Source organism: Hypanus sabinus, chromosome 14 (assembly GCF_030144855.1).
Source record: "Hypanus sabinus isolate sHypSab1 chromosome 14, sHypSab1.hap1, whole genome shotgun sequence".
Classification (NCBI taxonomy): Eukaryota; Metazoa; Chordata; class Chondrichthyes; order Myliobatiformes; family Dasyatidae; genus Hypanus; species Hypanus sabinus.
Window position 1 is genome coordinate 54962940 of NC_082719.1, and position 25074 is coordinate 54988013.

Here is a 25074-nt window from a genome sequence, read left to right on the forward strand (position 1 = left end):
TTTGTAGTACATTTCTAAGGCAAATTTCCAAATGTTTTTCAATAGAAAGAGGTTTTGGAATGTCTGAAGGGAAGAAAAGGAGTGAACAGTTAGTGGTATGAAAGCACTTAGGAAGCAAACTGTAACGGAAAAATTTGTTTTGCAGAATTAATTGCCTAGAAAGAACAAGTCGGTCAGGAACAGTATTTGTGTAACCTTTGAATAGATTTTCAAATAGGAATGTGGAGGATACAAGAATGAAACTACCCGTGATGCAATCAAACATTGCTAAACAATGTTTAACTTATTAATTACACTGGCATTAGGAGCATTTCCAGTCCATCGGTACTATTGCAAGGTTAACTGAAACAAAAATAAAATGAATTGCATTCAGTTTTTGATTTATTTTTTCTTATAATTTAGCATGTTACACCTGACTTTTAGTAGAAGCACTGCAAGGAATCTGTGCTGGGAGTTTTTCCTTGGCATGAAAGATTCTAGTCCTTAAGCTCTTCCACAGCACCAAGAGTTTGATCCAAAGTAGTCCTCACCAGTACATCCTCCCAGTAAATATTTTATTTGAAATATGTACTCATAGTGAACATAACATCAAACTCGCTACACAGAACTGTGTGAAATGCACACACCAAATTAGAAACGTGGAATTCAAGAGGAAAATTGTTTTGATACTGGACAAGTCATCCACACATTAGTAGCAAGGTCAATATTTATTGCCAATTCCTATTGAAAAGCTGGTGGCAACCACTTTCTATAACTGTTGTAGTTTTCTGGTTAAAGTACTCCATAAAGCTGTTTGTTGGATAATTCCAAGACTTAGATCCAGCAATCACGAAGGAATTACGATTCACTTCTAAGTCAACATAACGTACAACTTGTAGAGAATCGGAAAGCTGTGGTGTTTTTATGTACCTATGCCTTTGCCTTTTGTGGCATTACAGAACACTAATTTGGGATGGTTTTATTAGGTAAATAACTGAAATACACTTGGGTACCTCTTGTACCTGATCATTCTTTACAAGCTTTACCACGATGAAGCAGTGGAAAGGGTCTCCAGCATCAACTTCTTGGGAGTGGACATCACAGCAGAGCTTCCTTGATAGCAGGGAAGGCTCAGCAGCACCTATATTATCTTAGGAGTTTAAAGAAAGCAAATCATCCCCAAAAGCCACTGATAAACTTTTACCGATGTGTAATTGAGAGCATGCTGACCTACTGCATGGCAGTATGGTACACTAGCTGCAGTAAGATCAACCAAAAAGCATAATAAGTTATCAGGACTACACAGAACATTAATGGGATACAATTACCAGATATAGACAACACCAGCAGTGTGCCTGATGTTGTAACGTGAAGGAAGAGCAGTAGGTGCAGTTACTATCACAAGGGAGAAGGTGCTCAAAAATCTGAAAGACCTAAAGTTTAGTAAGTCATCTGGACCAGGTGAACTGCACCCTAGGGTTCTGAAAGTGGTAGCATTAAAGATTCTGGTGGCATTAGAAATGATCTTTCAAAAACTCAATGGACTCTAGCATGGTGCCAGAGGACTGGAAAACTGCAAATGTCACTCAACTCTTCAAGAAAGGAGGAAGGTAGCAGAAAGGAAATTATGTACCAGTTAACCTGACCATTTTAGCATTCATCTGAAGAAGTCTAGAATAAAAGAACAAGGATGTGATGTTGAGGCTTCACCTTGAGTATTGTGAACAGTTTTGGGCCCCTCATCTTAGAAAAGATGTTTTGGCATTGGAGGGGGTCCAGAGGAGGTTCACAGGGATGATTCCAGGAATGAAAGGGTTGTCATACAAGGAACGTTTGATGCTCTGGGCCTGTACTCGCTGGAATTCAGAGAGATGGGGGGGGTGGGGGTGGGATCTCATTGAAACCTTTCGAATGTTCAATGGCCTAGAGAGAGTAGATGTGGAAAGGATGCTTCCCATGGTGGGGGAGTTCAGGACAAGAGGGTACAGCCTCAGGATAAAGTGGCGCCCTTTCAAAACAGATGTGGAGAAATTTCTTTAGCCAAAAGGTGGTGAATTTGTGGAATTTGTTGCCAGATGCAGCTGTGGAGGCCAGGTCACTGGGTGTATCTAAGGCAGAGATTGACAGGTTCTTGATTGGATATGGCATCAAAGGTTACGGGGAGAAGACTGGGAACTGGGGTTGAGGAGGAGATTAACAAAAAGGATCAGCCAAGATTGAATGGCAGAGCAGACTTGATGGGTTTAATTCTGCTTCTATGTCTTATGGTCTTATATGGAAACCATCTACAACTCACAATGTCTACAGCAGGCTCGGAAAAATCGTAATCTCATCTGACCCCAGCAATAACCTGTTCAATCTCCTAACATCTGGCAGGAGGTACAGGGATATCTCTGCATGAACATTCAGACTGAAAAGCAGCTTTCACTCCCCCCCCACCCCCCACGGCTACCGTGCAACTGAGCAATGCCCCTCCATCCACCCATAATTCACAGGCACTATGGGCAACCTCTAAGTACAATACATGGGCATAATTTTACTTATTGCGATACAGTGCAGAGTAGAACCTTCTAGCTTTCCAAGCCACACAGCCCAGCAACTGCCGATTTATTCCTAGCCTAATTATGGGACAATTAACAAAAACCAACTTACTTACAAACGGGCACACCTTTGGACTGTGGGAGGACACCAGAGCACCCGGAGGAAACCCACACAGTTACGGAGAAAACATACAAACTTTTTATAGGCAGCAGCAGTAATTGACCAACTAGATCAATTGGTACAAGGAATGCAGGATTTGAATAATTTGTCTTCTTTTACATCCTGGCTGTCTACCCTGTTGGTGTGGTGCTTTGTTGATTATATTATAGTTATTAGGCTTATTGAGTATGCCCACAAGAAAATGTATCACAGGGTTGTATATGGTGACATATCTGTTCTTTGACAATAAACTCACTCTGAACTTTGAAGGTAGGTGATCATGCTTTTTTGGAGATGGTCACTGTCTACCACTTCTGAGGGATGCATGTTACTTACTACTTGGCCCTTACTTGGAAGTTGTCTACATCTTGCTGCACGAAACGTCCAGAAACCATAACAACTGTCCTTTGTGCAAGACATACATCCGGTTAGTGAAGGAAATAAAGAACAAGAGAAAATACAAGGATAAATGTAAGATATTTGTGTGAGAGAAAGCTTGTGTGCAGAGAAATATTTGGTTGGAATGGTGTGTATGTTCCACATGATCAATAACTAGATTACATAGGGGGAATCTAAGGCTACATCCACACTAGACTGGTTAATTTTGAAAACGCCAGTTTCGCGTAAAAACTAGGCGTCCACACTATGCGTTTTTAAACGTATCTCTGTCTACGTTCAAACGGAGATTTCGGCGAAGCTCCTCCTACTGCGCATGCGCAGGACATCTACCGAAAACAAGCGACATGCTTTGTGTCAAATCTCGCCATGAAAGTATGCATTTGTTCAGTTACAGACTAGAAAAACTTAAAACTGGTGGCCCTCCCGCAGAAGAACTTAAAAGTGAAAAGAAAACAAATACTGGAGCGTATGGAGACAACCGACAGGGAGTTCACAGACAGTATGACCCGGCTGACGACGAACATTGAAAAACTGACTAACTCTGTTGAATTAATAAAGCACCTTGTTAAATGTATAAAACATGTCTGCATCAGTGTTATCTTGTATTTCCATACAATGTTACATTAGGCTGCTACGCATCTATTGTCAGAGAAGTACTTACATAAATAGGTAAACCACCTTCATGCGAGTAAGGACAGAAAACGGCAAAATGAGTATACTTATTTATTCAGTACCTTTCTAACTCTTCTGGTGTCAGTTTTGTTGCCGTCTGTTCTGAGATTGTTAGGTTGCGTTCAAGAAAACAATGAAATAGCGCGCTGCTGTCTGATAGCATTTTCGGTTTATCCGGTTACCCATCCACACTGATCTGCCCGAGCAGCGTTTTCAAAAATACCCACCCTGGAAAGTGTTTCTGAAAAGCTCTGGTTTCGGAGGACGAAAACACCGTTTTAGTGTGGACAAAGGGTAAAAACGAAGAGAAAAAGCTTCGGTTACGGATTTATCCAGCGTAGTGTGGACATAGCCTAATACATGTGGTCAGAACATTGCTCTGGAAAATCATAAAAATTAGTTTAATTGTAAGGGAAAAAATTCATCCAAACACAGGAATGCAACTTTCTTTATATGCACAGGACTGACTCTGCAAGTGTATGAAACTACGACACATTAACTTAATAATACTCTCCCATCTGTAGTTCAGTTAATTAAAGGATGTAGGGATAGGACAGGAAAACGGTGCTTTAAGCTATTAACTTTGTCGCATTTAACCCTATGAACTAGTTGCAATAGATTCAACCAAGGGGCCAAAATGACGTTTTAATGCATTTTACCGCAAATATTGAATATCAGTACTGCACTGACAAATATGCAGAAAGGTTATAAAAAGCTGATTTTCACTGAGCAAAGCATTCAGTTTGCAAATGGTTGCAGTGAATTTTTCCCCCCAGAATTAAAAACTGGCAAAGTGCAACCAGCTTTAATGCCATATTCAATAATGTCAAATTAGTCCAGCAGTAACATTACCTTTATTTCATCTCTCCACAGGCGTTGTTGGATTTGCTTTTGATCGAATTTCAGCACACATGTGACTGTTTTTGCAGTTAAAAGATATAACTCAAAAAAAATACTACCCGCCTGTAACCAGAGAGCTGTGCCTGTCCCGTGACAGCACTGCCCTCACCTGTTCGGAGGTCACTCCACCTGCCAGTCAACATTTCGCCCCTCCCAACTAATCAATGCACACTTAACCATTGGCCACCTTAATTGGATTAACCTGTCTAGCACCAAACCATTGGCCCCCTGACCTATAAAGGGTCCTACATTGTGCTTGGCTTCCTCGAGGGATCAGTCTGCTTCACTCTAGGTAAGGTGTGCATTGAATAGGGTTGTGGGAGCGTTTATTGTTGTCCCTTTAGCAAAGAGCCACACTTGCCCATAGCCAAAGGGGGGGGGGGGGGGGCAAGTATTGTAGTTCCTTTTCCCCTGCTTGTATGTGTACCTGTACTCCATCCCCACACCGTTTTCCTATCATTTGTACTGCAGAACTGACTTTTCCCACACTCCTCTATTCTAAATGCATTTGTAAGAACACTTGTGTTGTTTTGTTGTTCCCAAGTTTTTTCTCCCCTTGTAAATAAACTCATTATTAAAATAAGGCTCATTTTGCAACCTGCTCCCCCGTCTTGTCAGGGTGCATCTGCAACAGGGGGCTCGGCCAGCGCTTACTTGTGCTGCCACCCAACCAGTCCCAAAGTGATAACGAGCCGGCCAGCACACAACCAAACTCCTCACCACATAGGTAGCACTGAATACAATAGATGACCCTGACAGATTCACGGATTGTTTTGATCCCTGAATGGTAGTGAGGGAAGAGGTATAGGGGCAAGAGTAGTACTTTTCCCTACCCACTGATTTCACTGCTCATACTTAAACGCTGTAAGTATAACAAATGCAGCACCTTGTTAAATGGATTGGTTTTCTTGACTGTAAGGCTGTTTCTTCAATTTCATCCAATGATCTTTTTAAACATTTAAAGTTTAAAAAAAATTTCAGAACATAAAATAGGGAAAAAGCTAAATGAAGGAAAGACCAAGGAAGTGTATGAACTACTGGATTGTCCAGGACAAGTGTTGATCAAATCCAAGGACCAGATTACAGCTGGAAATGCAGCCAGGAAGGACCAAATGGTTGACAAGGCTGCTATCTCTACTAAAACTACCGTGTCTGTCTTCAGACTACTGCAGGAGGCTGGTAAGAACAAAAGAGACCTTTGTTAAAACTAGATAGCTCCCTGAAAATGAAAATACACGGGGTGATGAACAATCCGTATGATAAGTTTGCCTCATCAGCCAAGACATGGGAGTACAAGAATTGGGTTGCCATGTTACAGTTGTGCAAAACTTTGGTTTGGCTTCATTTAGAGTTCTGGACAGCACACTGTAGGAAGTTAATGAGAGGATGCAGAAGAGATTCACAAGATGTTTGCCTGAATTGCAAGTCTTGAGTTATCAGGAGCAATTGGATAGGCTAGGTCTGTTTTCCTTGGAGTGAAGAAAGCTGAAAGGTGATGGGGATTAAGTGTATAAAATTAAAAGGCGTGGCTAAGTAAGATCGCCTGTAACTTTTTTCAATGGCAAGGGCATCTAAAACTAGAAGATGTAGGTTCAAGATGAATGGGAGGAGTTTATAAGGAGTCAGCAGGGGTGGATTTTTGTAGGCATCTGGAGGTATTGGGGGCATGAACAGTAATGTTTAAGTCGCTTTTGGGCTACTTCTTGAATGAGCAGGGCTTAAAGCAACATGGAATGAATACAGTAAAGTAGGATTGTTATCAACAGGCATCATGGTTGATATGGAAGTAATGGCCCAGGGAACTTGTTTCTAACTGTACACCTGAGTTGAGGAGTGCCTTGCTGCTTATTTTTGAAGATTAGCTTACTTGTCACATACGGCATTTGCAACATAGTGAAATGTGTTGCTTTTTGCATCGGTAACCAACACATCTGAGGATTATGCTGAAGGCAGCCTGCACAGGTCACTATGCCTCTAACACCAACAACTTCTAAACCCTAAATCAAATTACTTTTGAATTTAGGAGGAAACTCACTGGGAAAATCTACAAACTTCTTGTAGACAGCAGTGGGAATTGAACTCTGGATGATCACAGATGCTGTAGAACATTTGCACAAATTTCTATGCTAACATGCTGATTATTCCCATTGTTCAAAGGGATAAAAACTGCTTTTGAGAAGCAGTGTGGAGAAACAGCATTTGTTGCCACGAATTGTCACATGATTCCAATTGAGTGGGTCTCTTTTCCGAAAAGATAATAATAAACCAATGAAGTCTTCTAAGCTGTAAAATTTCATAGAGTATACAGGTGGACTCCAGGGACTCTTTTTTCCCTCAGTGATCTTATCAGATCACTCATCAGGTTGGCTTGAAGCTGCTTATGATATTTTAAAAATGCGTGATCAATAATAGATGGAATATAATCCTGCTAAGTGCAAAGGGGTGCAATCAATGAGAATACAAATAACGCAATAAATGGTTGTGCACTAGGGAGTGTGGCAGAACGGGCCTTGTCCAGGAATCTCTGAAGGAGTCAATGGTGGTAGGTAAGTCGTAAAAGCAGAATATAGGTGATTTCCATCGTCAGATGAGGTTTGGAACATGGGGCAGTTTCCAAGATTTAATGGAAAAGTGTAGTTAAAAACATTCTAAAGCAGTGCTTCGGCCACAGCCAGAGTTTTGTGAATAGTTAAAATGACCAGTCTCCCGGAAAGATGTAATTAAACTGAAGAGGGTACAGAAGGTTATGCTAGAATGTTGCCTGGGATGGAGCCTTTTGGTTGCTTGTTCTCCTTGGAATGGTGGCGAAACCTATAGAAGTATACAGAACTGAGGGCCCTGGGTTAGGTAACAGACATACCCAAGGCTAAAGAGCATCTGATTAGGGTAAGGATAGGAGGTTTAGAGGAGATCTGTGGAACAAGTTTTTCCCCATCCTAAAGATGATTGGAATTTGCAATGGTCCCTGAAGGCAGATACTCAAGTCAAATGAGTATCTAGATCAGCATTTCAATTACCAAGACAAAGAAACCTTCTAACCAAGTGCAGGGAAATGGGATTAGTATAGATAACATAATCAGCATAAACAATCATCAGCATAAACTAATGATTTGTGCTGTACTATTTGACTTTAAAATGAAATTATTGGTGCTGTCATTTTTATAGTGGAGGAAAATCCAAGTGCTAATATTTGACAGGTGAGCATCTTAAGAAATAAAGTGACTAGTGAGGTTGAGGGATAAATATCAAATAGGGCAGAGGATCATCACAATACTGCCAGTGGTCTTTTGAGCCTTTTGTTAAAAAATATATTTACCTGAGAGCAAATATCTGAAGGTCAGAACCTCTAACCATACAGAGATCCGATTGTTCTATTGTCAACCAAGACTTGGTGCTCAAGCAACAAATAGCTTAATGAAGATTGATGCTAGGAGATTTTCATGTCAAATAACTAATTTGCAAGTTTCTTTTAGGATGATGCCAACAATGATCCACAGTGGTCTGAAGAACAAGTGATTGAAGCTCATTTTAACTGTGGAGGACTGCAAATTGAACGGTGTGAAGTAGATATCATGAATCGTACCACCTTGGCTGTGTTTGAGATATTGGAGAAGGCCTGGGCAACTCAAGACTGTACACTTGTGGATATGAAAGTAAGTAATTATCTTCCAATGTAACAAAGCAAGCTGTATTTTTTGTATGAACTTATTAATAGTTTCTTTTTGGTAGGTGGAATTTGGAGTTTGTGCTTCTACCAAGGAGATTTTACTTGCTGATGTGATTGACAATGACTCTTGGAGATTGTGGCCTTTAGGGGATCGAAGCCTGCAAAAGGATAAACAGGTCGGTATTTAGTCTATAGATTTGAATTTTTTTTTACTCCCTCTGAGGAGTTGAGTGTAGCTTAAATCCCAGATCTCTATTTCACAACATGATCTTGCTCAAAGCTGCTAGATTTTGTCAGGGGCTAAGGCACCTGTTGCAAAGACAGATGTGAAGAGATCTTGGATTGGTATAGACTGCAGGAGAACTAAAACAAATATTGCCGTAATTGTTTTTGTCCACTATGCTGATTATTTTTAGTCTTAGTGATTTCCTTATTTGTCGGTTTTGTGTTTTATAAAATTAAATCAATCTCACCAGTTTATTTTTCATTCATCATACAGTTCAACAATGTCTTCTAATAGAATAGTATTTCTGCTAGATTACAATTTTGAAGGGTTGGAATGCAGTGTAGATTCCTACTATGCCCTTTTTGTAAGCAATATTAGATGGATTTGGAGATTTCCGACTTCATTGTAAATATTCATTTTTAATCATAACTGAAGTTGATAAATTTTTATACAGTATTGAAAAATGCTTCCTACTAGAGAAGTGTCTGGTAACTTGCTGTCATTGTTGTCATCAACTTAGTGTTCTTCAGATTTTTGCTTTGCTCATGATTACTTTTGAACTCCTGTATTGTTTTAGTGAAATGGGATTTAGCTGACTATTGTTTTCTTCATTTAAAAATAGTGCTTTCATTTTAGTTGCTTGCTAATTGCAGACATGGTTTGCAAGAGTGTTGCCTTTGAGTTTGTATCTTAATGTTACCAGTAACTTTTTAAAAAAGAAAACAGAATTTAAGGTTGTTTTTTATGGATAGGCTGTGTTCAGTTTGTATTTTTGCCTTTTAGGTTTATCGTGATCTCAAAGAAGTAACGCCTGAAGCTATGCAAGTAGTCAAGAGAAACTTTGAATGGGTAGCAGAAAGAGTACAGGTATTTTCAAAGTTTCTTTAGTTTGTAAATCACTAAGTATATTTTTAATGTATGCTATCTGATTAAAGAAGGTACTATATCCATCTATATCAATTTGTCTGTCAACCTGATGCATCATACTTAAGTTGTGGGAAGAACCAAGTAATGGAAATAAATATTTAACATTTTTTTTTCTGAAAGCATTATCTTCTAAAAGTTGCCTACAGCCATGCCTTTTTCAAATTTCCAGTCTTGACCATTCCATTGCTTTCTTGGATAGCCATTTATTATTTATTTTATTAACTCACTTGACACTGTCTGTAATTTCTGTGCTGGTCTGTGATAGTACCTGATCTAACAAACTTAAATTCTGGACCTACAAAAAAGCTGGATGAACTCTGCAGGTCAGGCAGCATCCGTTGAAACAAGCAGTCAACTTTTCGGGTCAAGACCTTTAGTCCTGACGAAGGCTCTCGACCCAAAACATTGACTGCTCGTTTCAACGTATGCTGCCCGACCTGCTGAGTTTATCCAGCTTCTTCGTACGCCTTGATTTGACCACAGCATCTGCAGTGTACTTTGTGTTTACTTAGATTCTGGATCTGTTGCTGTACTGCAAATGCATAAAATTGTGAATGTGTTAACAGGAAAACTTTCTGAATTTGATGTTAATCTTTTGCACTAAACTGAAAGGAAAACAACATGAACTTCATTTATTCAAATATCCATGCAGAATCTGCTAGTGACAAACTTTTTCAAAAGAGTGGTGGTAATTATGGGATCCAGCAGTGATCTTGGCCATGGCCAAAAAATAAAACAAGCATGTGCAAGCTATAGCATACCTTGTGAACTGAGGATTTCATCAGCTCATAAGGGTACAGATGAGACATTGAAAATTAAAGCAGAATATGAAGGTAAGCAAACTTTATGATTATACATGTTGTATCTGGGGAATGGGGGTTAAAATTCTAACTCAGATTTCGTGCTACTTTACTGAACCCTGACTTCAGAAAGATTATATACAATTGGGAATTTAAAAAGCCTAATTGTGGATTTCTGTTTTGTTTTACAAAATATAAACACAAGATAGTTACCTTGCCTTGGGTGTCTTTTGCAGATCAACCCATTCACTTTTGTGGCAGAGAATGCTAGATTCAAGGTGTTTTTTCAATTACCAATTAAGATGTATAGTATGAGTTACTGAATCCTCCAAGCCACTCATTTTTAGGAACACCGGATATTTTCCTATTGTCCTTCAGAAAGGGGAGATGTATGAAGATTGGAATATTAAACAAAGAACAGCTTGTCTAGCTGTAATGGTATCACATGCAGTACATGAAATTATCTTCTATTGATGCCTTGCTTCCACTCATATGATTTTTGCTTTGGTGAACAGAGTGTCTGTCTGATGTAAAACTTTCTACAGGCATGTAATCATTAGGTTAATTTCTTTTGCATTCCTACATTTTGGACTTGATATGAAAGCAAAATGGATTTCACAAGAAATTCCTAGCCTTGTGGCCCCAATTATGGATCATAAGACAATATAAAATTGTTTTAATTGGAAAACTTTGCTTCGATTCTGTAAACACTATATGGCTATAACGTTCTATACATGTATATAGTAAAATGACAATAAACTTGACTTCGCATACTTGTACATTTCATTTCCTCAGCATCTCCTGTCTACCCAAGTAGCCTTGCTGAAGGTGGGAATGAAATGATGCTTACATAAAATCAACTTGCTGGGAAAAGTCGTCAGGTTGAACAGCATTTATGGAAAGAAAAGTGATTAATGTTTCAAGTAGAAGCTCTTACTTTCAGATTTCTGGCATCTAGTATTTTGATGTCCGTTTATTGATGTTGAGTTGATATTTCTCAAAAAAAAAACATACCTTCTTGCACTATTCCCTTATTTAACTTCCTTCATAATTACTATTGCAATATATGTTATAATAACTTGTATTATAGTACAAGATTAATTTGTTTCACAGGAATGTGGTGCTGTCAATCTTTAAGCCAGCTTGTGTTTTATTGGTTACTTGACATTTGGAATTTAAAATGCAAGTGGAGCTGACGATCTGAAAGAACTGGATCTCTAATAGCATTTTATTTGTTAATGTTCAGGTGATGGTGTTCATACAGTATTTGTGGCAGTTGCTGGCAGAAGTAATGGTTTGGGACCAGTGCTGTCTGGAAACACTACTTGTCCTGTTATAAACTGCCCTCCCATATCTGCTGATTGGGGTGCTGAAGATATTTGGTCGTCACTGCGAATGCCTAGTGGTAAGTTGTTGAATCCTCTGAGCACCTCTTTAGATAATGTATCCAGCTTAATTTAGTATTAGTTGTTTTGAGGAATCTTGTTGGCCCCTGTCTTTACTAACCTGTGTGTCAAGTATTTTTGGTTATGATGGCTTCATTAGAGTGGACGTCAGACTGAAAGGGGAAAAATTGCAGATGCATTTTTTTGGTGGTTTTTTTTTGATCTACCAATATTTTCAGTGTCCTGGTTCTTGCTACATCCAAACTGATTCTATAATTTGATAATTACCCCCATTACTACTGTCTGTCATTTACAGTTGCATGTCCAACATTTTATACAAGAAAGAAAACAATCAGAACAAAATTAAAACAAAAGTTTGTGACATTTTCTGTTTATGTATTATATTTTTTCAACTTGTTGTATTATTCATAGGTGCTTATTATAGTTTACTTCAAAGCGGGCTGCTATTAGTATATTTGAGACCATGAGTTGTGTCTAGGCCAGGGGTTCCACAGACCCCTCAGTTAATGGCAGGGGTCCATGGCATTTTTTTTAAAAAAGGTTGGGAACCCTTGGTCTAGGCAGTGACCATGTAGAGATTTGTTTGCCACCTGCTTTAAGTTCTTAGAAGTTCCCCGAACTTGTTCTGCATCCTGCTGTTTTGAGGGAAAGTGCTTTTGATTTGATTTTGATCTTAATCTCCTTGACCTGGAAAGTGAAGTGTGTAATTCACTATTCAAAAAAAAATCAGTGATGATGTCTTAATATGGTTCCTGATAACACTTCACTTAAATCATGTGATTGGAGAGAGTTAACATGTATTAAAGAAAAAATGTTGAGGACATCTGAATGAGGTCATAAAGTTTAGAGTTCTAAAGTTAGAGTTAGTGGCCATGTATTTGGATTTTCAAAAAGTATTCAACAAGATGGCACACGGTAAAGAAAATTAGGGTATTATTGGGCTCAATGTATTGATGTGGAGTTTGGAATGCCTTATTAAGAAATGTTTTGTCCTCAAAATTCAAAGTACTATTTATTATCAAAGTATACATTATACAATTTTGATCTTCTCTTAACAGGCAGCCATGAAACAAACACCGTATGGGATAAAAATATAAGAGAATAACCCATTAAAAAGGACTGTTGAACACTCAGTGTGCAATGGGGAGGGGGGGAGAATCATGCAAACAAATAGTGTTTCTGAACTGAAGTCCCCAAGAGAGTCCTGTAGTTCAGCGCAGAGCTGAGTAAACATCATAAAGCCACGTTCTTAATCTGCCCAAACCTTGCCTTTGGCCCTGACACCCTGATCTTTCCAGCACCTGATGAAACCAAAATCGAGCTTCCTGAGCTTTTTGCTTTCAGACTAAAGGCTATGTTTGGCTTAAGCCGAACACAGCACATCATCCCCATCCCTACAGTGCAGCTTGGTGGTGGCTGCATCATGCTTTGGGGATGCTTCACTGCAGCAGGACCTGGAAGGCTTGTGAAGGCAGAGGGTAAAATGCAGCAAAATACAGGGAAATCCTGGAGGAAAACCTGATGCAGTCTGCAAGAGAACTGTGACTTTGGAGAAGATGTTTTTTCTAGTAAGACAACGTCCTCAAGCATAAAGCCAAAGCTACATGGGAATAGTGTAAAAACAACAAAATTAATGTTCTGGAGTGGCAAAGACAGAGTCCAGATTCAATCTAATTGAGAATTTGTCTGGATTTGAAAAGGGCTGTTCACTCCCGATCCTTTGCAATCTGACAGAGCTTGAGCAGTTTTGTGAAGAATGGGGGAAGAAAGTGCAGTGTCCATATGTGCAAAGCTCCCGGTGTTTTTAATTCAATCATAGTAAAAGTGCAGAATTGGGTAGAGGGTGGAGGATTGTCATTTTCTTTGTGATTGAAATGTATTTTGTTTCCTGTGTGAGGTGGACATTTTCTAAATGTGCCATTTGTTTTCCTAGGTCTTGGCTGCTCCACTGTTCTGTTTCCTGAGGCAGCTGCCCTTTTTGCTGCTCAGATCTTTGGTCAATTTGACCATTTAGTGTGGGCCAAGCTACGGGCAAACATTTTGACAAACTGGATCTCCTTGAAGCAAGCTGACAAGCTGTTAAGACATACGTGATCAATAAGTTTCACCTTCTTGGACCTGGCGGAGCCAAGGCGCCAAGCGTCATACGGCGGGAGGGCGTAGGAGGCAGGTTTCTGTGTAGGCGAACAGCAAGATGGACAATGGCAAGCATCCAGGAATGCATCAGCCAGTACCAGACGACGTCTTTTGATGCCAGGTTCCCCAACACCAACCAGACTCTCAACTGCTACTAGAACTACCTGGACTATCATGGCTGCCAGAAGGCTCTGAATGCTCAGGGCAAGGATGTGTCTGTGTGTGAGTGGTTTAACAGGATATATAAATCCCTGTGCCCCAGATCTTGGGTTAACAAATGGGATGATCAGAGGGAGTCGGCAAGCTTCCCTGGGAAGATCTGAATGACCAGTTGGGACTTGGTTCTCTTTTGCTCCTCCTCTATCCCCCCCCCCCAAAATCATCTTCTTTCTTACCCAAAGTCTACCTTGGACCTTTGCTGATTGAGTGAGGGGGGTGTGGTGGAGCCCTCTCCCAGCTCTCTGCTCCCTTTTTCTGTTGGAGATGGGTTTTGGGGTTTCACTGACTTCGAGCTCTCTTTTACATCTGTAATTCAGCAATAAAATGCTTCCACGAGGAGCCCTTCCCTCACCAAAAAAGTTTCACCTTCTCAAAAGCTTTCACTTATTTAGTGAAATGAAGTTAATCTTGAAGTTTTAAGATGTTCTGTTTGTCTAGTTACATTCAGGAATTGCATTCCTGAATGCACATTATGTTACAGGATTCAGCTATTGCTGCTAGTTGGATGGATGTAACTTTCACTGGAAAATTAATTTCTAAAAGTAATCTTTAAGGTAAAATACTAGTATATTCAACTTAAAAAATAAAACTCTTGCATCAAGAGTTGGAAAATAATGTCTTTTTGCAGTTACAAGCCCAAGGAAGACACTGATTTATGAGTGAGGTTGTTTGTTCAGTGATCATGCATAATAAAAGCAAATGTTTGAAGACCATTGTATCTACTAGATGAAGAGAATGAGGCTTCTGTGACTTTCTTGAAATTGGAAATTGCAGAAAATAGAGTCTGCTCTCTTTACCTGTTGCTTTTAGGTTGTAAAATATCAGTTGGTTTCCATTCAGTATCAATATGGGGGTGTTTGGTTGTAGTCTATCTTGGTCATTTGGAATTCTCCCTTTAATAGCTTGTTTGAATGAGATCTGTTAAAGGCTAATCCCTCAGTTGATAATTACAAAAGTGCTAATTGTTTTACAGTGGGACAAACCTGCTGAGGAAAGTGCAGGTAATTTTCAGCTAACTGATCTCCTTGATCTTCAAGAACTCCAAGTCAAGTTAACTCATTCTTGTGAAGTTAGTATTGTTTTGTGGGATCAGCCTTCCTCCCTCTAGCTGGAGGAAACATTCCCATGTGGCAATAAGTAAAGGTTCCATCTAGAAGCTGGAGACTGATGACTAGCAGTGTGCTGCAGAGACCAGTGTGATCTGTTATTTATCATCTACGTTAATGATTGGCACTGAGGTGTGCAGTAGAACAAAGCCATTGGAATACAGATCCATAATTTCTTCAAAGAGGCTTCACATGTAGATATGGTGGTAAAATTAGATTTTGGTATATTGGCCTTCATAAAATCAGGCCATTGAGTACAGGAGTTGGGATGTTATGTTGAAGTTGCATAAGATGTTAATGCAGCTGCATTTTGGAAGATTGGGGGCAGTTCTGGTCACCTATCTATGGGAAATGGTACAGGAGATGCCTCATAAAGTGGGCCTCTGAGTGTGTTATCCCAACTAGATATTTAAAGAGACTGACAAAGGCCACAATAAAAGCAGTTTGGACACAGTGCTTAGGCCCCTGTATCCTAATAGTGCTTTGATTTCTGCAAGAGTCTTTCAGTAAATTTGTGGGGCTGTGATCTCACTAAATTTCCAGTCAATTCTAGCTCTAAAAAACACTACCTCCTGGCATCTCAAAGTATATGCAAAAATTCTTCCCACTATGTCTCCTTTACATCTTTCAAATGCTTGTCTCTATTCTGAAAGCTCATTATTAAATGGCTAGTTCTATTCCCACTTTCAATGACTTCCCTGTACTGCTGTCAATTCTGTAACTTCCCATTGTTCTGAGTCCTGGTAGTAGAAATATTGTATTGCTTGCCATGATCATACCAGTTAGCTATATTGACTGATGGATCTCTTTGGATTTTTTTTTCCTCTCTGCCCCCTCCTTTATCAGGCGAAACTCTGCCTCCTTAGGTAGTTTGTAACCTATTCCAAGGATTGGCTACAGAATTTACCTTCCAATTATGGTTGAATCAAACTTTAGAAGACATTGACCTGCAAGAAATAGAAAAACTACAATACAGGAAAAAAGGAGTCTATAAGACTAGACAGAGGCTCCTATTACTTTGCCCTCAAGCTTTTAGAGTATTGATTTACTATCTTTGAAAGCTAAAATGTTAAATAACCATTCAAGTGAAAATAGTAGAAATGACAGGTTAGTCTAGTTAGATCTATGTAATACATAATTGATGCAACTATCCTGTCAAAATTAAGATTAACTTTGTCACTTGTACATCAAGATATAGTGAAATGTGTCATTTATATCAAATCAGAGGAATGTGCTAGGGGCAGCCCACAGGTGTTGTCAACTAACACCAACAATACATCTTTGTAAGGTGGGAGAAAACCAGAGCACACCCACACGGTCATGGGGAGAGCATACAATCTCTTTACAGTGCTAAATGATTACTGATTGTGGTTAGATTCCTACTGCTGTCTGTAAAGCAATGTGCTAACTGCTACGCTCCATCGACAGGTTGCAGAAAGATGCAAATCAATTAAATTTTATATACATGACTATAGTTTTATAATTTAAGATTTTATTCAAAAATATACAAGCTAACTGGAACTTTGTAACCTCTGTAACCTTTGTAAAAGATTTCTACAGTCAGTGCCTGGCATACTATACCAGCAATTAAAATCTGGAAAATTACAGAGCAAAAATACAAACCATCACATGACCAAATATACTGTAACCAGTCAATTGAATTGTTTTTTTAAAACAAAAACAGCTTTGTAGTTCACTTTTAAAGCAAACAAATAATTAAATTTTAAACTAAATTTACATAAATCCCAATCTTAAAAGCATCCAACCATTGAGGTTGGTTACTTATAATGAAAACCTTAAATAATAGAACAATTATAATTGCATAGCACAGGGATACATTCTAGTTTTTTGTATTTGTAAAATACAATTAAAGGAATCCTAGTGACACATACACATTGTTTGCACGTTGGGATAATAAACCACTGACATCTTATTTTCTGTTTTCTTGCTTCCTTTACCAACTTGTGAAAGAAACAAGGAACAAATCCAGCCCAGGTTCATCCTTTTTGACTACTGAACAATGGCGATGGCATCGATGGATGGTTCTTGTGGTCAAGTTAACTGCAGATGAAAGGAAGTAGTCTGACAAATAACAGAGGCTTGCCTTTGCATTGAGCCACCACTTAAGATTGAGATACCAACAAGTCTTAAATATCCATTCAAATCATAATCAATTTTTAAATTTATAACTATATTGCTGAGTTTAGAACAAACCCACAGTACTTAATTCACTTTAGCAGTATCCAAATGATCAGCATAACTTCTAAAACAATGCAAATACAAAAAAAAATCTGAAATCTCTTCCAAAATGGTTTATTTACAACCTTTCTTGGCTAAAAATAAATGAGTTTCTTCCTTCCGTTTTTGAACTATACAAAAGTAGCAGTTCATATAAATTAGCAGATCTTTTAATAAAGTCCATTTGGTTTTTCACTTGGGTCGATATCTTGCACTGGAGAAATATATCAAAATGTTTTGGATTTTAATTAAACGATTTTTCAAGGACGTCATGGACAATACAGATAACTGGTATCGAGGGTCCACGGGAAGAACAGCTAGAAGCCACCAACACCAAGCAGGTCCATTCAGAGGTCCCTAAGTACAACAGTATTTAAAAATATTTGCATTTATATATTTTTCACACCTTGGAATATTGCAAAAGCTTTTACAGCTGACAAGTACTTAAAATTGTGATCACTAATAAGATGCAAGGCAACACAGCAAAATTATAAAACTCAAAAGCTCCATGAACAATTAGATATAGCCAAATATTTGTTCATTTATCATTTGCACCAGTGTTTTGTATTAATCTGATCTTACCTCAAGATGAAAAGGTTATGCAGACACCAAATTTGATGTAACAATGATTAATTCACATTACAATAAAATATCTAAAACCCGATATTGTCTGCAGCATACAAGCCATCTGCCACCATTAAACACTCACAGAATGCTGGAGGAACTCAGCAAGCCAGGAGCATCTATGGAAAAGAGTACAGCCGATGTTTCAGGCTGAGATCCTTCAACAGCACTTGATGAAGCGTCTCAGCTCAAAATATCAACTGTGCTCTAACATTCTCTGGGTGTTGCTTGGATTTCCAGCATCTGCAGATTTTCTCTTGTTTGTGATCTCCCACCATTCTACCTTCTACCACATTTTCAGTCTTGTCTTTTAAGCTTCAATTTTAAAATCCTTCTTCCTGCCCTACATTTTCCATGATTTCTATCATTCAAAACTTCTCCCTAATAGTGGCAGTTTGAATTTTCAAATGTTTAAGTGTATAGAATCTAATTTATGAAGTGATTTGTAGTTGCTTTATAATACATTGTACGATATAAATGAGTTGGAACTATACCTTGAAGTAATGTCTACATTAGTAAATGAATTTTGTAGTTTGCAATATTTTTTTTTTACTGTGGGTTGTATCAAAATACTAGAATTTGGAGAGCCCATATTCATTGCAACTTTTTGAATTTAATACTACAGAGAACATAGAAGCACAATTTAATCATCCTTGCATCTGTATCAAGAACTCTAATTCCTATGAGATACCTGTATATCTTCTTCCTTCTCTGGCATTGATCCAAAATGCTGGAGAATTTGACTACGAAATCTGCTCTTCAGGTTTTGAAACCAGTTGCAAGCTTGTACATATACCTTATCATGTAGATCAGTAAGTTCACCCAACTCCTCTCCTGTGACCTGTAAACACATTTAAATATAAACTTAGCATCAATGATACTGAAAACAAAATATATCAACTAGTTAAAGTAGTAAGTATATCAATATCCAAAGAATACAAGGCTCATGAAAGGCAGCTAAGTATCACAATTTGATGAGACACACGTGGAATAATGCTAAAATCAAATACCCTTTCATGAACCATGAGATGAGTAGTGAATGTGCTCTTACAGAATTGATCAGATGGAAATGCTTCCATTTTGCGGTTCACTCTTTTAACGAAAGAGTAGTTTGGAACATACTAATGAAATTTTGCTGCCCCCATAGACGGTACACTCCTCAGACATACGTTGGTTGGTGAATGGGTGGACGTCTACACTAGTGGATGAGGAACTTGTATTTGTTTTAATTGGTACATAAAATCTCTTTTCAAGAGAGTAAATATAGAAAGTTTAGAAACCAGTTCTAGCAAAATTGTTATAGAGAACTTTTTGTAAAATTACTGGACCCACAAAATTCCATACTTGAATCTACGACGTTAGTAAATGCTCCAAATAATCTTTACCTTTACATCTTTCAAGTATTCGATATTGGCAGTGTAGTATCCATCTTTTTGTCCTCTTTCCAAAACCTTAAAACAACTTCCACCAACAGTATCCACAACCGATCGCCCATCAGGAAGGAAGTGAATGCTTCTTATGTGCAGCATACAACCATAGTCAGTAAATCTATAAACAATGGGAATAACTTACATGTAAGGACCTAGGATGGTAAAAAGATCTGGCATATTTTGACCTTCCTTCTTCCCATATAAACATAGAGCATGTTATAGATTGTATTATTCTCCAATCAAAATATCCACAGATCTCAAATGTCTCACACAGGTATAATGAATCAATGATTCTATGTGATGTTTTATAAACTATGTTAATAGTTATCTGAAATTTGCTCATTTTGCACGGTGGTTGAACACCAAATTTTAAATCTTATTTTTAAAAAAACTATGCTTGGAAGAACATCCAGACATTCACTCTAACAACAATGCAATTTCATAATCTTGTAGGTACAGTACTGCTGTTAAAAGTCTCAATACTGATCTAACTTCAAGGGATGAATACTGGTTATTTACTGCCATGACAAAAAACAATATTCAATATTTTAAAACATAAAAGAAATTACTAAATTCATTGTATTACACTGAACTATTCCTGCAAACCACAAATGTAACCCTGTAATTTAAAAGAGAATAACAATTGCCAAATTGGTTAGCCTAACATCAATAGAAAGAATGCTAGAAGCCATTATGAAGCATGTGAAACAAAAATTACTAATGAGATCAGACAAAAACTACATGGATTTATTAAGAGGAAATTTTTGACAAACTGCAGGAGATTAAGAATGAACTCGTAGAATATGAGAACTAATGGAGAAAACCTAATTCGATTTTCAAAAGTCCTCTGGCCAAGAATTACAGTGGGATTGGAGGTAAGGTACTGGAATGTACTGAAAATTAGTTGGTTCTCAAAATAGTAGGAATAAAATGACACTTATGAGTCACTTGAGTTCAGATGGTGTACTTTGTCATTTGTATTGAGGATTTAAAAACAAACCTGCCAATGTGAAACTAAATGAAAGTGAGTTATGATTTAGACAAGTTGAAAGAGTGGGAAATGCAGTACTATGTGAAGATATCCACTTGGTAGGGCAAAGACAGAGTATTATTTAAATAACAACAGATCAGGATAGCAAAGGCCCCTGGATAACCTCGTGCACCAAATACTGAAAGCAAATAAAATGGTATGTTGGCCTTCAATACAAATAGATTGAGTATAACTGCTAGGATGCCATGCTATCATTATAGGGCTTCATGAGAACAATATAGAGTAAATGTGCAGTTTTGACACCTTACCAAAAGAGGTTCAAATTAATTGTGGAGCAGTGCAGGTTAGATTTATAACAACAAACAAAAACTAGCAGGAATATGGAATATAGGGGATCAGCCAGGACCACACTGAACAGCAGGGCAAGTCTGTAGGATCACTGTTTCTGTCACTACTTTCCATGTTTCTACATGGAACTAAATTTGTTGATTTGGGCAGGCATAGGTTGGAAAGTAAATGTTTAGAGAACACAAAGGTTACAAAGTAACCTGGGCAAACATCTAGCAAATGCAGGAAGTGGGGAAATATTGTTTTGGCATTAAAAACAAGTAACATTATTTAAATGATGAGATATTTTTGTTCACTTATGTGAAGACTTATGTTCTAGTGCACGATTTCAGAAAAGCCGATACACAAGTATAGCCAGTAACTGGGAAAACTAACAATGCTATTATTTAATGACTAGCAGAAATTAACACAAAAGTAGGAAAGTTCATCTTCAGTAATACAGAGCATTAATGAGACCTAGCTGCAATAATGTGATCAATACTAATCTCCTTGTTTGATTGCAATGGATGGAAGCAGTGCAGAAACTTATAAGCACACCTAGAATGAGGGTGTTAGGGATTGAACAGGCTGAATGTTCCACAGGATGCATGATGAGTGAGAAGAGACTTAAAATTGAGGATCTTGCAGTGTGCCGAGGATGTATCCTCTTGTAAAAAAAAACAAGTGATTGTTGTTTAAAGAGAGGGCATCCAATTTTTAAAAAAGGGGAGAATGTTTTTGACAAGGGTTCCAAGATGCATCACCCTCAAAAGAATATAAGTCTTTGAATATTAAAGGCAAAAGAGGACCCATTCTAGAAAAACAAGAGTACAGTAGGAAGACCAAAAAACAGGATGAGACATGAATCAGATCAGCCACAACCTTAGGGCTGAACAAGTTCAAAAGACTCACGCCTACTCCTGCTAACTTGCATGTAATGTTTGACGTATTGTTAATAGCAAAAAAAACACTGCCTTTGAAAAGTGAAGGCACAGGTGGAGAGGCCAAGAATAGCATATTGCATGCTAGCTTTCATCAATGAAACTGGGTATAGAAGTTTGGACATGTTGATTGTACAGAATGCTGATCGACTACACTTGTACTCTTTTGTGCTGTTTTCATCACTATACCACATCACAGCCTTGGATACAGATAGGAGCAGATAGTATGGGAAAGTATTAATTGGGGAGCGCCAATTATAATGCTATTAGGCAGGAATTTAGGAGCATGATTTGGGAACGAAAGCTCAAAAGGAAAATGTACAATGGAAATGTGGAGGTTGATTAGCAAGCGCTTGCATGAGGTTCTGCTTAGGTAGTCCCACTGAAGCAGAGAAAGGATTGTATGGTAAAGGAACCATGATTGACAAGAGACATGGAACACTCAGTCATGAGGAAGGAAGAAGCACACTTAAGATTCAGGAAGCAAAAATCAAACGGGGCTTAAGTGTTATAAGGTAGCCAGGAAGGAGCTTAAGAAGGGACATGAATAGAAGGGGACATGAACAAGCCTTGGTGAGTTGGATTAAAGAAAATCCCAAGGCATGCTACAAGTACATGAAGATCAGGAGAATGACTACAGTGAGTGTAGAATCGATCAAGGATAAGAGGAAGCACGTGAGGAGATAGGAGAGGTCATTAAAGCTAAAAAGCTGGAGCATGTCAAGGTTAAGAAAGAGGCAGTGTTTTGAACTTCTGAAAAACATTTGGATAAGACCAGACATGATATACCCCAGATTACTACGGGTAGCAAGGGAAGAGATGGCTGCACCATTGACAATGATCTTTGTGTCTTCATTGACTACAGTATTACCAGAAGATTGGGGTTTGGAAAATGTTATTCCGTTGTTCAAGAAAGGCAATAGGGATAATCCTGAGAATTACAAAGCAGCAGGTCTTACCTCAGTGGTACTGTGATACTGGAGAGGATTCTTAGAGGCAGGATTTAGGAGCATTTAAAGAAGCATAGACCGATTAGAGATGGTCACCATGGCTTTGGGACTGACATGAGGAAATGACAAAACAGATTGATGACAACAGAGCAGTGGATGTGATGTATATGGATTTTAGTAAGGTGTCTGCCAACATTTCCTATGGTAGGCTCATTCAGAGTTGGGGGCATGGGATCCAGGGAAACCTGATTTGTCCACAGAAAGCAGAGGGTAGTAGTACATAGAGCGTATTCTGCCTGGATGTTCCATGGGGATCTGTTCTGGGATCCTTGTTCTTTGTGATTTTTATAAATAATCTGGATGAGGAAGTGGAGAGTGAAGTAGTAACTTTGACATGAAGTTCATGGTGCTGAGAATAATGTAGAAGGCTGTCATAGGTTACAACGGGATACTGACAGGACTGACAGAGCTGGGCAGGACTCCTAGAAGAGTGGGAGTACAGAGGGATCTTGGTCTGAAGGCCAAAGATCCTTCAAAGTTGCCACACATGTGGATAAGGTTGTTAAAAAGGCGTGTTAGTCTTCATTAGTTGGACGATTGAGTTCAAGAGCTGCAAGGTAATACAGCTGTTCTGGTAGCCTCAAAGATGTGGAAGCTAATATTAATACCTAATGATTGAACCTTCCTTGCGGAATCTTGTCAAAGGCCTTACTGAAGTCCATATAGACAACATCCACAGCTTTACCCTCAACTTTCCTTGTAACCTCTTCAAAAAATTCAATAAGATTTGTCAAACATTACGTTCCATGCATAAAACCATGCTGATTGTTCCTAATCAGACCCTGTCTATCCATATAATTATATATACCATCCCAAAGAATACTTTCCATTAATTTACCTACCACTGACATCAAACTGACAGGCCTATAATTGCTAGGTTTATTCTTAGAACCCTTTTTAAACAATGGAACCACATGAGCAATACGCCAATCCTCCAGCACCATCCCCGTTTCTAATGAAATATTTCTGTCAGAGCCCCTGCTATTTCTACACTAGCTTCCCTCAAGGTCCTAGGGAATATCCGGTCAGGACCTAGAGATTTATCCACTTTTATATTCCTTAAAAGCGCCAGTACTTCCTCCTCTTTAATCGTCATAGTTTTCATAACTTCCCTACTTGTTTCCCTTACCTTACACAATTCAATATCCTTCTCTTTTGTGAATACCGAAGAAATTGTTTAAAATCTCCCCCATCTCTTTTGGCTCCACACATAGCTGTCCACTCTGATTCTCTAAGGGTCCAATTTTATCCCTCACTATCCTTTTGCTATTAATATAACTGTAGAAACCATTCTGATTTGTTTTCACCTTACTTGCCAAAGCAACCTCATATCTTCTTTTAGCTTCTCTAATTTCTTTAAGATTCTTCTTACATTCTTTATATTCCTCAAGCATCTCATTTACTCCATGCTGCCTGTATTTATTGTAGATATCTCTCTTTTTCCTAACCAAGTTTCCAATATCCCTTGAAAACCATGGCTCTTTCAAACTTTTAACCTTTCCTTTCAACCAAACACGAACATAAAGATTATGACTGCCATTTCTCTATTACATCCTTCCCATAAAACAAACTGTCACAATCCACTCCTTCTAAATCCTTTCGCATCTCCTCAAAACTGCCCCTTCTCTAGTCGGTACCTCTATGTATTGCTGCAAAAAACTATCCTGCACACATTCGGCAAATGCCAAACAGTATGGGCTTCCCAGTCAATGTGTGGAAAATTAATATCTCCCACAATCACCACCCTGTGCTTACTACAAATATCTGCTATCTCCTTGCAAATTTGCTCCTCCAATTCTTACTCCCCATTAGATGATCTATAATACACCCCTATAAGTGTTACAACACCTTTCCCATTCCTCAATTCCACCCAAATAGTCTCCCTAGTCAAGCCCTCTAATCTATCCCGCCGCCAGAGCTGTAATATTTTCTCTGACAAGTAACGCAACACCTCCCCCTCTTGTCCCTCTGATTCTAACACACCTGTAGCAATGAAATCCAGGAATATTTAGTTGTCAATCACAGCCCTCCTGCAAACATGTTTCCCTAATAGCTACAACATCATATTTCCAGGTATCAATCCATGCTCTAAGCTCATCCACCTTTCTTACAATGCTCCTAGCATTAAAATAAATGCATTTAAGAAATTCTCCACCTGTTCCTCTCTGTTTATCTCTAACAGTAGAAAGAACTTTACTGTCTTTTTCTTCCTTCTCCCATACATCTGTTCCTATACTCTGGTTCCCTTTCCCCCCTCATATCTAGTTTAAATCCACTGGAGCCTCTCTAGCAAACATACCTACAAGAATATTTGTCCCAGAGGCTTTTTCCCCCAGGGCTGAAATGGCTAACATAAGGGGGTATAGTTTTAAGGTG

The 25074-nt window shown here is 38.5% G+C and overlaps 3 protein-coding genes and 1 pseudogene across 4 annotated transcripts in view; 2 read left to right on the plus strand and 2 right to left on the minus strand.

The window, feature by feature from the left end:
• ppat (phosphoribosyl pyrophosphate amidotransferase) overlaps positions 1-4632 on the minus strand; it is a 70488-nt gene extending 65856 nt beyond the window's left edge. The window contains exon 1 of the mRNA XM_059989254.1: positions 4603-4632. The gene's annotated coding sequence lies outside the window, so the exon portion shown is untranslated. The remainder of the gene's footprint in view (positions 1-4602) is intronic.
• Positions 4633-5627: 995 nt separating this feature from the next.
• Positions 5628-13902, plus strand: LOC132404781 (multifunctional protein ADE2-like). The gene is made up of 7 exons (XM_059989259.1): positions 5628-5829; positions 8124-8303; positions 8380-8493; positions 9327-9410; positions 10123-10303; positions 11517-11675; positions 13610-13902. Exons 1-7 carry the CDS (start codon positions 5743-5745, stop codon positions 13768-13770), a joined length of 966 nt encoding a protein of 321 aa, XP_059845242.1. The 5' UTR covers positions 5628-5742; the 3' UTR covers positions 13771-13902.
• LOC132404783 (cytochrome c oxidase subunit 6B1-like) lies at positions 13878-16466 on the plus strand (annotated as a pseudogene).
• A 141-nt stretch (positions 16467-16607) lies between these two features.
• lonrf1l (LON peptidase N-terminal domain and ring finger 1, like) overlaps positions 16608-25074 on the minus strand; it is a 30410-nt gene continuing 21943 nt past the window's right edge. For both annotated transcript variants that reach the window (XM_059989251.1, XM_059989249.1), the window contains exons 10-12: positions 19385-19547; positions 18691-18840; positions 16608-17732 (exon numbers count right to left, since the gene is read on the minus strand). In XM_059989251.1, coding sequence (XP_059845234.1) covers positions 17568-17732; positions 18691-18840; positions 19385-19547 — 478 coding nt within the window. In that variant the 3' untranslated portion in view covers positions 16608-17567. The remainder of the gene's footprint in view (positions 17733-18690; positions 18841-19384; positions 19548-25074) is intronic.